Source organism: Carcharhinus amblyrhynchos, chromosome 21, assembly GCF_965287045.1.
Source record: "Carcharhinus amblyrhynchos chromosome 21, sCarAmb.v2.hapA, whole genome shotgun sequence".
Classification (NCBI taxonomy): domain Eukaryota; kingdom Metazoa; phylum Chordata; class Chondrichthyes; order Carcharhiniformes; family Carcharhinidae; genus Carcharhinus; species Carcharhinus amblyrhynchos.
Window position 1 is genome coordinate 39,694,328 of NC_137344.1, and position 16,635 is coordinate 39,710,962.

At 44.5% G+C, this 16,635-nt stretch overlaps 1 protein-coding gene across 1 annotated transcript in view; it reads right to left on the minus strand.

Annotated features, from left to right (window-relative positions):
- dnah9 (dynein, axonemal, heavy chain 9) overlaps positions 1-16,635 on the minus strand; it is a 521,732-nt gene that overhangs the window by 245,170 nt on the left and 259,927 nt on the right. Inside the window, exons 45-47 of the mRNA XM_080209043.1 lie at positions 12,099-12,222; positions 5,965-6,107; positions 1,719-1,880 (exon numbers count right to left, since the gene is read on the minus strand). Of these exons, the coding sequence (XP_080065169.1) occupies positions 1,719-1,880; positions 5,965-6,107; positions 12,099-12,222 (429 nt within the window). The remainder of the gene's footprint in view (positions 1-1,718; positions 1,881-5,964; positions 6,108-12,098; positions 12,223-16,635) is intronic.

Consider the following 16,635-nt stretch of genomic DNA (forward strand, 5'->3'; position numbering starts at 1 on the left):
CCATTTGGCCCATTGAGATTGGACCAACCACCATCCCACCCAGACCATATTCCCGTGACCCCACTTATTTACCCTGCTAATCCCCCTGACACAGGAGTCAATTTAGCATGGCCAATCAACTTAACTTGCACATCTTTGGACTACGGGAGGGAACCAGAGGACCCGGAAGAAACCCATGCAGACACGGGGAGAACATACAGACTCCACACAGGCAGTGACCCAAGCCGGGAATCGAACCCAGGTCCTTAGCTCAGTGAGGCAGCGGTCTAACCACTGTGCCACCATGCCACCCCACCCTTTTCTTTTCCATTGCTTTGATTTATTATTGTCACGTGTATTAGTATACAGTGAAAAGTATTGTTTCTTGCATGCTATATAGACAAAGCATACCATACATAGAGAAGGAAAGGGGGGATGCAGAATGTAGTGTGACAGAACATTGAGAACATGATCATTTTATATAATAGCTACACAAAATCTAAATCTTCCATCCCCCCAAAATTCTGGTGGTTCACATCTGTATCCCTCCAACATTCTTTTTACAAAACCTATACATATCATCTTAAATGTGGTCTCACTAATGGTTTATAATGCAATGTGAATACTTTTGATGTTTTGTATCCTTATTGCTCTGTTCAAACTATAACTAATCACTTGTTTCCAGGGGATTGTCCATAAAGAGATCTTACGTATCTTCTGCTTGGCATTAGCTGATTAAAAATGTAACATGCTCCATTGATGTGTTTTAATGATCAGAGCTTCAGGGAAAGTGTGAACACCACCTAGAGGATATTCACTCACTCGTGGCCAAGTGTTCAGGCCATTATTTTTCTCCCCCCCCCCAACTGATAGCTGCAAAAGAAACTGCGCAAATTTCATTAAAAAGTCCAGGGACTATCTAATAATCTTCAGGCTACCAGTGACTTCACAGGAGCAAAAGGAGTTTCAAAAGAATATACTTAATATCAGTATTTTTATGAGTTTACTCAGAGGCTAATGCTCCTTCCTCACAGCACCAGGGACCCGGGTTCATTTCCAACCTTGGGTGACTGTCTGTGTGAAGTTTGCACATTCTCCCCGTTTCTTCGTGGGTTTCCTCGGAGTACCCTAGTTTTGTCCCACAGTTCAATGGTTAGGTGGATTGACCGTGCTAAATTTCCCCTTAGTGTCCAAAGATGTGTTAAATGGATTAGCCATGGTAAATGCATAGGGTTACAGGGATAGGGTAGGGAAAGGTGGGCCTGGGTAAGATGCTCTTTTGGAGAGTTGGTGCAGACTTGATGGGCCAGATGGCCTCCTTCTGCACGTAGGGATCCTATTGTTCTTGGAGCTGTATGAATTACTGACAATCTAACACTGTTTGTATATAGCGTACATGGTTTAATGCCTATCTTTCTGCTGAGGCCCATGATTTTATCCATAAATAAATCTGCATAAATTGTTCTAGTCTCAATGCAGTGAAGTGACAGGAGATCGTGGTGAACATTTTATTATTCATCAGTAGAATTTACTGCAGTTCTGAATCAATTACTCAATCTGATTAACATTGGCCCTTCCATGGTGGATAATAAAAATGACAACTTTCTGTTCATCGTGACTTGATTTGCATTTGGAAACTTGGTGCCCAGCTCCTGAGAGAAAGGCCCAAGTTTTAGCACTGACTGTGCAATGCACCCGGCAGACTTCACTCAACGTGTAACTACTCATAAGCGTCTTACATGAACATTGTCGGTCTCCTGTAAGAATCGCAGGCTGACAGACTCCAGGGCATCTTGGGGCCACTCGTGGAACCAGTCTATTGCAGTGCAGTTCACCACAGCAGGGAACTTCCTACTGCGAACGCGCAGCTTGTTACCGACGGGCGAGAAACACAAAGCCACCTAAGAGACAACGACAACACGTCAAAACTTGTGTTCAGCAGACAGGATATATAGCTGTGTTTCTAGCCCACAGCAGACTCGAAACGTTGGCTCTATTCTCTCTCTCCACAGATGTTGTCAGATCTGCTGAGTTTTCCCAGCATTTTCTGTTTTTGTTTCAGATTCCAGCATCCGCAGTATTTGCCTTTATTACAGAAGATGTGCTGCTGTTTTCAATGTTATTGATCAAGTGGTAATTTTTAGTCTGCAATTAATAATTGCACTGATTTAAAGACCATCCCAGCTCATTAACTCTTACAGTTTTGCAAACATCATTTCCCAGTCTTGGATCAGCGATGTAAAACATCTTAACCATAGATCATAGAATCATAGAACCCTACAGTGCAGAAAGAGGCCCTTCAGCCCATCGAGTCTGCACTGACCACAATTCCACCCACACCCTACCCCCATATTCCTACATATTTTACCCACTAATCCCTCTAACCTATACATCTCAAGACACTAAGGGGCAATTTTAGCATGGCCAATTAACCTAACCTGCACATCTTTGGACAGTGGGAGGAAACCGGAGCGCCCGGAGGTAACCCATGCAGACACGAGGAGAATGTGCAAACTCCACACAGACAGTGACCTGAGCCGGGAATCAAACTCAGGTCCCTGGAGCTGTGAAGCAGCAGTGCTAACCACTGTGCTACCGTGCCGCCCCAATCCGTACAAATTCCAAAATTATATAGTAGCGTATGACCATTTGTTCTATGTGTGAAAGGCAGACTGATTGATGGACAGGACTGGCAGTTTTCAGTTCTCTGTACAGAACAGGTAGTGAATAGGCTCTATGACTGTTAATGAACCATAGAACTATATAGTTAGAAAGAAATTGTCTCATTTCACTATTAACTCTAACATTTCCCCACAGTTAAGCTTGTTTTCAGCATATTCTATTTCAAATAATCGGATTACAAATAATTTAACCTTTCAAAATACAAACAGCTATTTTTATTTCTCCAAATCAAGGGAATCCCTACGGTGCAGAAGGAGGCCATTCAGCCCATCGGATCTGCATTGACTCACCAACAGAGCATCTTACCCAGACACATCCTCCTCCCCCCTCCCCTAATCCCACACATTTACCATAGCTAATCCACCTAACCTGCACCTATCTTTGGCCTGTTGGAGGAAACCAGAGCACCTGGAGGAAAGACACAGAAAGTTGGAAGGTTGTGCAAACTCCACACAGGTCTCTTAAGGCTGAAATCGCACCCGGGTTCCTGGCACAGTGAAGCAGCAGTGTTAACCACTGTGCCACCCTGCTGCCCATTTCAAGGTTATAAATTTAGAAAACATTTTTACAGTTTGTATCCAATTTTGCTGCCAAGATGGGGAGTTCAAGCTATTCTATTTCCCACCCCGATTTAAACCATTCCATTAGACACAATTTTCACTCTGGGCAGGCAGAGCAGGGACAAAGTTGGGCTCGCTAAGACCAGAATCAGACTGGAGATGGTCACAGAAGTGGGCAAGTGCCAAGGCTGGTTATTCCCTGGGAATTTACTGTGTCATGTTCGTTCTTCTAGCCCTCATACCTCACACCCCCTCAAAGCTCACTCACTCCTCATGCCACCAGTCACCTCCAGGCAACTCATGCCCTCAACCACCTCATAACCTTCAAACTCTGCATGCCACTTTCATAACCACTCACCCAGTGTCTTCCATGGGCAGTCCTCAGGAGACAAGTGGAGATGAGAACAAACAAATGTCCAACAATTAAAAACTGCTCGCCTGTGCACAGAGTTAACTGAGAAAAACCTCCAATTCATGTTCAATGCTTTTAAATCTCAAGTAGTTAATCTTGTATACAAAACATACACAATTCAATGCCTTGCCCACAAAGGCAGCTAATCATTTAATAGCTGCTTTAAATTGTCAAGCAGACTATGACTTCAGAACTCCTACTGAAATAATTAAAGCTAATGAAACTCTGCCAAGCATTCATAATTACATAATACCAGTCCTTGAAAAATTTCAGCGAATAACTCAAATGAAACAGTTGATAAGTTGGTCATGTCTTTCTCTAAGATGGCCCGTTATTCAAAGCAGTCCAGTAGATGATATTCCTTTTTAAGCCTCTCACTGTCTGTTTAAGCCTTTTTCTTCAAGTTCAAAGAGCAGGGGATTTAAAACAAAAACTTTAGATCATGACACCTTATCCACTCATTAAGTGCAGTTCAGCCTACTGTATCAATTTGTGTGTCCCACATTGGTGGGTTAAGGCCAGTGGAACTGTTAAAATAGGGTCTATTTGAATTCAACACTAGGTTTCTCTGCTGAGTTTTGGATTTCTGTGTAAATCATGCTTTTCCTGTCAGAAGAAAACTGGATCAATGGGAAACTGGAGCAGGATTTCATACCCAAGTTCTATGCACCATTTTTAAAGGACCACAGATACTTCCAAACTTCACGTGAATCAAGCCCTCAGATGTCAGATATCCCTCTTTCTCTACGTATCAAATCCATAATCAGTTGGTTAAAGTCAAGAGAGAAATTCCAGGTACAAAGATATTTCTTTTTGACAAGCTTGGATGGGCTCTGAAGTGCTATTACAGAAATTAGCTGGAAGCCTTAGGAGCAATTAGTCATAAGCCAAAGATAAAAGGGATAAATTATCTTGGTTTGCTAAAGTCTGATTATTTCTGAAGTTTTAAAAAAATGAACCCCAGGGTGTCAACCTGCAGACTTGTACAGAGAACTTTACACAGCAGTGACCTGAAGTCACTCACTTTAATCAAGCTCTTCCTTAGTGAGCTATGACATAAATCAATGTCAACCCAAAGGCACAAAACTGATGATCACTGAATAAGCCTCGTCACCCTGGGTTACAAAAATTCTTCTCAAAGACCCTGTCATAGTGCATCTAGTCCTACTCATAAACAAAGAGAGATTCAGGAAAGAGAACAGCCTTTTCTCATCCTAAATAAGAATTGAATTTCATCTTGGTTCAGTCAGTTTTTGCTTTGAGAGGTAGAATAAAGCATTTGAGAACTTTTTGGACTCTAACATACAACATAGTCTATTTTCTGAGTTAACTGTTGCTATGCCTGATGCAGACACACAAATTCTAAAATACAACAGCAGTACCTCGCAGATAGGGCAGCATAGTGGTTAACACTGCTGCCTCACAGCGCCAGGAACCTGGGTTCAATTCTAGCCTTGGGTGACTGTGCGGAGTTTGCATGTTCTCCCCGTGTCTATATGGGTTTCCTCCCACAGTCCAAAGATGTGCAGGTTAGGTGGACTCTGCATGCTGAATTGTTCCTCAGTGCCCGGAGATGTGCAGGTTAAGGGGATTAGTGGGGTAAATATGCGGGGCTACTAGATGGGAGGCTCTGTTGGGGATGCGGTGCAGACTTGATGGGCCAAATGGCCTCTTTCTGCACTGTATGGATTCTATGATATGACTTGTAATGTGAATTCATTGCCAACTCAAAAGAAAATGAATTTTATTTTCAGAACATTGTCCCCTTTTTATTGTGCCTTTGAAATTAGCAGTGAAATGAGCGAAATGATGTATTGCATCTTCCTAGATAAATTTGATTAGAATATACTTAGGAAGTGAAAGGAAATGTTAAAATAACAGACCCTCAGTCCATAAATGCCATGAATGTATTAACACTTCTGTCATCATGCATTGCCTCCAACCATCAATATGTTTCAGGATCTGCAACTAAAGAGTAGATTTAGATCTGTACATTAATCAAATATTGGGTTCACAGTCTCCAAAGTGAAGTAAGAAATGATTTAGTTAATAGAGTTTACCCTTGAACGTCATTGCATGAAACCCGATAATGACATCTGACGGCAGAACATTAATATTGCATTAACTCGTAATAAATTGACAGCCCAAATTGAGCCTTCAATTCCTCTTGTTGTGTACAGGATTTAGCACTAATAGTGAAATTTCAAGCTCTGGCAAGAATCAGCGCAGTCCATTAGAATTTTTGCAGTCTTTCAACAAACTTTCGAATGTCGGGGCAACTTTGGAACCAGAAATGAATGGAAAAGGGACGTCCTTTGGTTTGGGAATTACCTTTAGTTGCCTCCTGACACGATCAATGAAGAACTTCCAGCAATTTTCCCGGGTGTCCATCAATCCCTGCCCTTTGACCTCATTCCGCACACTGTTGATGACGTTTTCCACTTCTTCATCGGGTAAGAGATCAGGGATTTCGCCTGTGGGGTGGTGGGCGGGTTGGAGGGAGTAAAAGAACCCATTAGGAAATTTGTACAAAATAACATTCAATAATCATCAATACTGACTCTTGACGAACAAAACGCAAAACACATTCTCTGGCACCCATTAAAATTACGCAGTGCCCATTCTTCATTCAGTACGAAGATCTTTTTGCTGGAGGAGACAAAGCAATTTGCATTTACTTATTTATGAAGCGATATTTATGCAGTTAAGATGGAAAGTTCATTTACAATGGCTCTCTGCCCAAGGGCACCTTACAGAGACAGCACTGAAGATAGAATGGGAGTCACACAAATCAAAGTGATACATGTGATGGCATTTTGAACTGTGTACTTTATTGCCACTGTCATTTGCCAATAAAATCTAACACTGTCTCAGCCCTGCTTACGCAATTGCATCAATGAAGACAGAACAAGCCACACAATTCAACTTTTCTTTTGTGTATTTACTCTAATCAATACACTCACAGCACATTATTTTCATTCTTGCAAGCAATTGTATTTACAATTCCTGGGAAACAATTCAATTGTCATAGATAAGGTTCAGTTAAAAAAAAAACAGAGTTCTTGTTTCAAGAAGGGAGCTGGACCAGTTTGTGACTGGATCAGAGGCTGTAGCATGTAGAAATGGATTAATAGGCAGGGTCAATGTGATTTCCTGGACAAGGGTCAACCATCTGAGGAGTTCAGAGAGAATTTTACTTTTTTAATTTGTTCATGAGATGTGGGCTTTGCTGGCCGAGCCAACATTTATTGCTCATTGTCATTTTCGAGGACATTTAAGAGTCAATCATATTGCTGTGGATCTGGAGTTAAACGTAGGCCAGACCAGGTAAGGACAGCAGATTTCCTCACCTTAAGGACATCACTGAACCAGATGGGTTTATGTAACAATGGTTCCAAAATCATCATTCAAATTTAATTATAGCAGGGATGTTTTCACCCCCCAAAATCAACCCCAGATTGTTCCCAGTTGTGCTTTAACCATTCCTGGGAAATTGTTCGACTATTCAATCATCAAGAGTGTCTGGAAGAGCTGAGGGGACCACCCAGGCTTTTCCTGCCCATCATATGAAGCACATCCATTCCTTTGTTTCTCAAAGCACCAGAAACACAATGAATGCACAATAACATCCTGCAAGATATAATTCTTCTCACTGCCTTCAACATCTGGCTCTCATCTGTTGTTTTAAATCATTAATACCAAGTGGGTGTTGCTAGCTGGGCCAGCACTTATCACCCATCTCGAATTGTCCTTGGGGAGGTGACGGTGAGACATGCCCAATGAAATATAATGGCCAGAATGTGTGATGGAAGAGGGTTTGGAGTGTTATGGAAATAAGATGAGGAAAATTAATTGGAACTATTTACTCTCATGGAGGGCAAATGTTGCCATACATTGGTTTGCTTGAATTATCAATATCTTATTAATTATACTGTTAATGGCAGCTGCATTGTTAAGGATTGTTAATGTTAATTACATTGTGCAGGGAAAATGGATGATGGATATTTGAACACAAATAGAGGATATCTGGGACACTAGGTGGAGGGGTGTAGGGAGGGGGGGTAAAGGAGGGAGGGAGGGGGGAAGCGAGGGAGGGAAGGAGGGGGAAGGGAGGGACAGCAGGCAGGCGCGAAGGAGGGAGGGAGGGAGGGAGGGAGGGAGGGAGGGAGAAGGAAGGGAGGAAGGAAGGGAGGGAGGGAGGGAGGGAGGAAGGAAGGAAGGAAGGAAGGAAGGAAGGAAGGAAGGAAGGAAGGAAGGAAGGAAGGAAGGAAGGAAGGAAGGAAGGAAGGAAGGAAAAGAAAGAAAGAAAGAAAGAAAGAAAGAAAGAAAGAAAGGAAGAAAGGAAGGAAGGAAGGAAGGAAGAAAGGGAGGAAGGGAGGGAGGGAGGGGGGAAGGGAGGGAGGGAGGGGGGAAGGGAGGGAGGGAGGGAAGGGAGGGAGGGAGGGAGGGGGGGGCGGCAGGGAGGGGGGGGCGGCAGGGAGGGGGGGGGCGGCAGGGAGGGGGGGGGCGGCAGGGAGGGGTGGGGGTGGCAGGGGAGGGGGGGGGGCGGCAGGGAGGGGGGGGGCGGCAGGGAGGGGGGAGGCGGCAGGGAGGGGGGGGGGGCGGCAGGGAGGGGGGGGGGCGGCAGGGAGGGGGGGGGCGGCAGGGAGGGGGGGGGGCGGCAGGGAGGGGGGGGGGCGGCAGGGAGGGGGGGGGCGGCAGGGAGGGGGGGGCGGCAGGAGGGGGGGGGGCGGCAGGGAGGGGGGGGGGCGGCAGGGAGAGGGGGGGGGCGGCAGGGAGAGGGGGGGGGCGGCAGGGAGAGGGGGGGGCGGCAGGAGGGGAGGGAGGGGAGGGAGGGGGAGGGATGGGAGGGAGGGGGGAGGGATGGGAGTGAGGGGGGATGGGGCGAAGGGAGGAAGGGAGGGACAGCAGGCAGGTTGGAGGGGGGGAAGGAGGTCGGGAGGGGGGGAGGGCAGGCGGGAGTGAGGGAGGGCGGGCGGGGGTGAGGGAGGGCGGGCGGGCGGGGGTGAGGGAGGGCGGGCGGGGGTGAGGGAGGGAGGGCGGGGGTGAGGGAGGGAGGGCGGGGGTGAGGGAGGGAGGGCGGGCGGGAGTGAGGGAGGGCGGGCGGGAGTGAGGGAGGGCGGGCGGGAGTGAGGGAGGGCGGGCAGGCGGGAGGGAGGGAGGGAGGGCAGGCAGGAGGGAGGGAGGGAGGGAGGGCAGGCAGGAGGGAGGGAGGGAGGGAGGGCAGGCAGGGCAGGCAGGAGGGAGGGAGGGAGGGAGGGCAGGAGGGAGGGAGGGAGGGCGGGAGGGCAGGAGGGAGGGAGGGAGTGAGGGCAGGCAGGAGGGAGGGAGGGAGGGCAGGCAGGAGGGAGGGAGGGAGTGAGGGCAGGCAGGAGGGAGGGCAGGCAGGAGGGAGGGAGGGAGGGAGTGAGGGCAGGCAGGAGGGAGGGAGGGCAGGCGGGAGGGAGGGAGGGCACTCGCACACACGTGCACACACACTAAAATAACCACTAAAGTCACCATTGGCTGTTTGATTACATTATTAACAACATTTGTTTTGTATGGAGTTTCAGAGTTTGAAACTTTTTTGTGCAGGCATTCAGTATGAAATCATTAAGGCAATAGTTTTTTTAAGTCTACATTAAATTGGCTTTTGTTTTAAAGATTGCTACTATTACACAAAAGAAAGGTTTTGTGCCTCGAAAATAAAATGTTGGAACTAACAAACGGTCAGGGCACTTAATTCATTAAATGTGCCATTAATGCAGTACCTATATTACTTCTCAAGACAACGTTAGCAATAATTTTCCCAGAACCTGAACCGATCCAATCGATCGGAGGATTTAAATGCCGACTGTTGACATTTCCTGTCTCCTGGTACAATTTGCACTTTCTTCAGTCAACTATCAAAGTACACATCATGGAAAATGTCGCTTCCACAGTCTACCCACCTGTGATCTAATCCACCCAGAAGACAAAAATCAGTAAAATGAGAAAATAAGAATTCTGGTCTGAACCAGTCTTATATACTTGAAAATGGAGCACCAGTAAAACTGAGAAGCAAGAATACTGATCCAAACTGTTATTTTCCTTCTGGGTGAGGTTCCCCAAAATGGATTCTTCAGCCAGAGTTATGTGGCAGGCCCAGCTAATTGATACAATTTGAATTTCATGCTGTTTTCAGCTCATCCACTCAGATACTGGCTTCTCGAGAATCCAATCTCTGGTTAGATCAAGTGGAAACAACTTAAATTTTGAGATCAGGGTGAGTGTGAGGCCTTTGAGAGGCAGCGGGGCCTGTGAGAGGAGGGAGCGGGAGAAGCAAGCCAGGCCTCAGAAAATGAGCAGAGCTGGGCCTCAGAGAAGGAAGGGGGTAGCAGGGCCTACAAGGAGGAATGGGGTCGGAGAGGAGTGAGCCAGACTTCGGATAAGCAGCACTTTGGGGGATGTAGGCCTCAGAGAACGAGCAGAGCCTTGGAGAAGGAGTGAAGGTGGTCGGGTAGGAGGCGTGGTCCTCGGAGAAGGAGCTGTAGGGGTCCGGTCTCAGAGGATGCATGGGCGTGGCGAGAAGTTGGGCCTCAGAGAAGGAGCTAAGTAGGCAGCTAGCCCCTGGAGAGAGGTAGGGGTGTGTGTGTGTGTGTGTGTGAGTGTGAGTGTGAGTGAGAGTGTGTGAGAGAGATGAGAGCAAGTGTACCTGTGCGTGTGTGGGGTTGGGTGGTGTGTTTATGGGTGTGCGTGTGTCGCCAACCAGAATCCAGCATTCCAGTATAACTCCTTCCATTAAAAATGAGAAAAAGGTCACACCAAAGTATGTTTTCTAACAAAATAACTTTTTAATTATTGTAAATGTATACATATTAGAAATAAAAAAAGACTTCTGTAAATTAGATTTAAAATGTTTGTACCTATTGCATGAAAATTTTGTGGTTTGGATCTTTAATATGAATATTTCTCAGGAGTATCCTGATCTAATAATGCTATCAATCCACCTATACACATATTAACAATGTTTGTTTTTACAGAGTATAATGTTATTTCTAATTCAACTATTAATCACAAACCATGCAACCTTTTCTCTCAAGGTTCAGGATCTCATTAGTCCTCTGCAATTACATTACAGATTGGTACACATTCTAATCTGAATTCCCTTTTCTAACCCGTTCAAATGGTGTCTTTCCAATTTTAGTGAATATGAATACTGAGCCGGTGGAATTTTTCCATCATAGCATGGCTGGAAAATCCCACCTAACATTGCTTTGCCCGTGATTTTAGCCTGAGCAGCGTATTGTACAAGTGGGCTAATGCATTTCTTATAATATCATATAAGAAAAAAATTCCATCGATGCTTGCCTTCAGTGGTCGGGACATTGAGTGTAAAAATTGGCAAGTCATGCAGCAGCTGTACAGAACCTCAGTTAGGCCTCACTTAGAATATTGTACACAATTCTAGTCACCACACTACCCGAGAGATCTGGATGCTTTGGAGAGAGTACAGAAGAAGTTTACCAGGATGTTGTCTGGTCTGGAGAATATTAACTATGAGGGGAGGGGGGTAAACTCGATTTGTTCTCACTGGAATGACGGAGGTTGAGGAGTGACCTTATAGAGGTCTACAAGATTATGAGTGGCATGGACAGAATGTTCTTTCTTAGGGTAGAAAAGTCAAGTAGTAGGGGACATAGGTTTAAGGTCCGTGGGGAAAAGTTCAGAGAAGTTGTGCAAAGCAAGTTTCTTTTTGTTTACACAGAGGGTGGTGATTGTTTGGAACGCGCTTGTCCAGGGAGGTGATGGGACAGGCACAATAGCGACATTTAAGGGGCAACTAGACAAATACATGAACAGGATGGGAATGGAAGGATGTGGACTCCGTTAGTGCACACAGTTTTAGTTTGGGCAGGTATCATGATCGGTGAAGGTTCGGAGGGCTGAAGGGCCTGTTCCTGTGCCGTATTGTTCATTTGTACGGTAACTTTTGAACAGCCTACTTTCAGGACACACATTTGTTTCAGTCAACTCTTGATTTTCCAATAATGCTACACTTATCGACACTGCCAATCCTGAGCAAGCTGTGTTCAGAGGAACTTGTTGGTTCATGGCATTATTGAATTAAAAAAACCATTTACAAAGAATGATCATTAATATTTACATAGTGTTGCGCTCTTAAAATAAGATTTCTGGCATCCCCAGATTTCTGGTAGCGGAGGCGGCTCACTATTATTAGCAGGCAGAATCTTCCGGTCCTGCCAATGTTATCGTGGCTTGCCCATCCTGCCATCGGGGAACTCGCTGTGGATGGGAGGGGGGTGGAGGGGTCGCCTTCGGCAAGACCGGGAGATCCCCCCCTCTCCCCCGGTGGTAAGGTTCAGAAAAGCCCACCCATACATTCTCTTTGGTAGGTGGTCACATAAAAGGGAAAAAGCTGTCTAAGAGGATGAAAACATTGTAAAAAGAGAAATGCCACCCTTAGAATGAACAGCATACTTCACCTGATGCCAGCAGGTCATTCACCAGGACTAAAAACTTCTCATCAGATACTTGAGCATCTGTCATTAGGAATACGGTGCCCACATTCTTGACTCCAGCATTTATATACAGGTTAGCAAGGTCAGTCTGGAAAGAAAGATGCCACATTATTCACAAGGGTGCAGAGATTGCATTTTACCTTATTGGACTGATTAAGGAAGAACTTGCACTTATACAGCACATCTTAAATCTTCAAAGATGTATCAACACAATTCACAGCCACAAAATACTTTCAAAAAATGGAGTTACTGTTGTTATGTCAGGGAATGTGACAACTGGACCACACACACACACACACACACACACACACACACACACAGAGCCAGGTCTCAATAATGATCTCAATGACAAAACAAATCTGTTATTATTAGTGATAGTTTATGGCTAAATGTTAGTGAAGATGCAAGAACTCCCTAATCTTGTTCAAACGGTGACATGAGATCTTTTAAATCCATGTGAAAGATGGTGAACAGAACCTAGGTTAAACCTGGGTGGCACAGTGGTTAACACAGTAAGAAGTCTGACAAGTGGTTAGCAGTGCTGCCTCACAGCGCCAGGGACCCGGGCTCAATTCTGACTTTGGGTGACTATCTGTGGGGAATTTGCACATCCTCCCCGTGTCTGCATGGTTTTCCTCCAAGTGCTCCAGTTTCCTCCCCATAGTTGAAAGATGTGTGGGTTAGGTGGATTGGCCATGCTAAATTACCTCTTAATGTCCAAAGATAAAGATTTATAAGTTAAGTAGATAGCCATGGTAAATGCAAAGGGTTACGGGGATGATTGGGGGTGGGGAGGGGGAGGTGGTGAAAGGTAGGGATTCTATGATTAATATCTCATCCAGTGAAATGCTCAAGTGTGTGGAGGAAGTTTGAAATTTAAACTGAGAGGCAATAGTTCTACACTGAGCCAAGGATAACTCCCAAGTACAGGATAACAGGGATGTGTTAGACCAAAGCTAATAAACAGATCAATGTGTAGTATAAAAGATAACACATAGAAGTTAACTTAGAAGAAAATGCAAACTGAACTAGGTTACAGGGAAAGTTACACAGAGGAGTGAGTTATACATAAGATACCATGCAGACATTAGGAGGATACACAGAAGATGACATGTAGATGGAAGTAGGTTGCACTGGAGGTAACAGCGACAGAAGTGAGTTGCATAGTAACAGCCTCCGAGAGGAATCGGTTACAGACAGCAACAAGCCAAGGGATTTATGTGCCATTATATGCAGCAGGAGTGAAATTTCAGCCCTTTACCAGAGACACAAAGGGTGGAAAGTTGCTGACCTCTGATGAAGGGTCATCTAGACTTGAAACATTGGCTCTATTCTCTCGCTACAGATACTGTCAGACCTGCTGAGATATTCCAATATTTTCTGTTTTTATTTGCGATGAAAAGTTACTGACCCTGAAGAAGCAGCTTTGATGTGAGGATGGGTCAGAGGGACGAACTTACACCTTCAGTTGTCTTGCTGGATGTAGGGTGGAAGAAGCAGGGCCTTACTCACCACTGCGGTGGCCAGGCAGCAGTGGCCACAACTGATAATATTTTTAAAAGCCTGATGTATTTGGAAAGCACCTCTGGATTGAGGTGGCACCATGGCCCCTCTCCTAAAACAGCAGGGTCCATGTTTCCTGAGGGGGGCTGTCATCCTGGCTGCACACCCTCTGATTGGATCCCCAGCCTTGGAATCCACTCACTCTCCATACTTGGCAGTCACGGAGGCAGCCACTTAGGAGATCACCTCCTGTAAGACTCACACCAACAGTTGCACCATTGGCAAGTATGGAGTCATGAAATAGTCTCCACCAGCGATTGTTGTTAAAATTGTTAATATCCCACTCATAAACCCTGCTTCAACATCCACCCAAATTTGAATCATTTAGCATCCTATAGAACCTTGACAGCAGCACGGTGACTCATGGCGAGAGATATTGGTATGCAACATTCATATTCATTTTTACAATATATCCCACTGAGACATGAGACATACATATGTAAAATATATCTACAATTGTAATCCACAATCCAGTGACATTCAATATATCTCATTGCTGAACAGAGGAATTTTATTTCATTTAATAATACTTTCCATGACATAGTTCTCAAGATCAGATCACTGTAAGGAATGAGATTTACTCTCATAAAAAATGGGAGTTATCACAAGCCTATTTGAACACGTGGGGCTGAAGCTGTGTAAAAGTGAGACGTGCTAAATATGTGATACATATAAATGGGAATGACTGAAGCTCACTTTATGTCAGAGACCTGATAAACACTAATATGATGCTGAGGTACTTTTCTCATTTTTTTTTACTTACTAGTATTGCCTTTGACTTGAAAAGCAAAGACTTGCATTCATATAGCAATATATTTCATGATAATAGAACGTAGCAAAATGTTCTGCAGCCAGTTAAGTACTTTCTTAACGAGCGGTTATGGTTATAATATCAGGTAATTCTGCAGCCAATTTACAGACAGTAAACTCCTACAAACAGCAATGGGAGACTCACTAGTGATGCTGAGTGAAGGATAAATATTGACCAGGATAATGATCAGGGAGAACTTCCTCCATTTCCTCATTGCAAAATGTTATTGGGTCTTTTACATTCATCTAAGGAGTCTGACTGGGAATCAGTTTAACATTTCATCCAAAGGATAGCACCTCCAACATTTTAATATTTCGTCCAAAGGACAGCACCTCCAACAGTTTAATATCTAGTCCTAAGGAGCACATAATTGACAGTGCAACACTCCCTCAATATTGCAGTGAAGGGTCAATACGTGCTCCTGTTTCTGGAATGGGATCCGAAGACCCTACCCTCTCAGAGGTGAGATGATTACCAATGGAAGCACAACTTGGAAGGTTTGAGAAGTAGAATTTTTCATGGTTGCTTAATTGCCACTTTGCAATTGACTGACTGACTGACAGAGAAATTTCCCTTCTACCCTCCAACTTGAAGTAGAATACTTTATCATCATTAACTGCTCCACCTGGAGCCCTGTCTGACAGCTGGCAAAGCTCCAACAAGGATAAGGGAGTTTACATGCCAGGCTAAGGCTGCAACTCATTTCCAGATGTTTACACTTGAAAATTTATTTCTTCCCAATTAATTTTTTTATTTAAGATCAAATACTGAGAAATTGTTCTCCAGTACACAGCAGAAGTGAATTAGTAGAAGTCTCCAATGTTCTACTATTCAGAATACTTGAGTCCAAACCACCAGTTCCATGGAAAACCCTGAGCATACATTCTTTCTAATCTATGTGCATAGAATCCACTGAATCCCTATAGTGAACAAAGAGACCAACTGACCCACCAAGTCTGCACCAGCTCCCCGAAAGATCATCCCATCCAGGCCGTCCCCTCTGTTCTAGCACAAAACCCTGCATATTTACCATGGATAATCCATCTAACCTACACATTTTGGGACATTAAGGAGGAACTCAGCATGGCCGATCCACCTAACTCGCACATCTTTGGAGTGTGGGAGGAAACTGGAGAAAACCAACGCAGACATGGGGAGAATGTGTAAATTCCACACAGACACCCAAGGCTGGAATTGAACCCGGGTCTTTTGCGCTGCAAGGTAGCAGTGCTAACATGAATTGTCTCATAGTAATTCTGAGGCATCATCAGTTTAAGTTTTTTTTTAAAGTTTATTTATTACTGTCGCAAACAGGCTTACATTAACACTGCAATGAAGTTACTGTGTGAACCCCCCAGTGTACCCAAACAGGCACCGGAGTGTACTGACTAGGGAATTTTCACGGTAACTTCAATGCAGTGTTAATTTAAGCCGACTTGTGACACTGATAAATAAACTTCAAACTTTCAAAACACTTTCTAAACTATTAGTTTGCGGTGCAGATGCTGTTGAAAATGTGGTGCATTCAGCAGATGGAAATAGTCCACAAAGAGTGCTGGCATGAAAGACAACCTAATCTATCTTTTGCAGCAGGTTTTGAGGGAGGAACATGTCCACGGCATTAGAAGAATTCATGACTGGCAGTTTCATGGAACTGTTAGGGAGTCACATGATTAAAAAGGCAGAGAGCAAAGCAACTTGAACAAAGGCATATTTACTCAAGATTGAGGTCTGCCGAATTAAACCGAGCAAGTCCTGATGGGAGAATTTTCATAATTGACAATATTTAGTTGAAAAAGTAGACTGGCTTTCCGTGTTGCCCTCTCATCGATCCCAGTCAAGTGATTAGTTTTCATGATCCTGGCACACAGAAGGTTTTTAATTCAGGTTCCATTTGGGATCAAAGAACTAATCAGGAAAGTAAACAAAAGCTTTGGCAGCAGCAGACTGAATATACAATCAGCTTTCTTTACAATAAATATGAATGAAAGCGAAAATCCCCACTGATTGCATTGCATTACATTATCCCCTTTTTACGTCAACATTTAATAATTTGTTTACCTCTGTTTACCCAGCAGTAAGAATCTTCCAGTAGCACGCAATAATAAACAAAAAAAACTTCTCAAA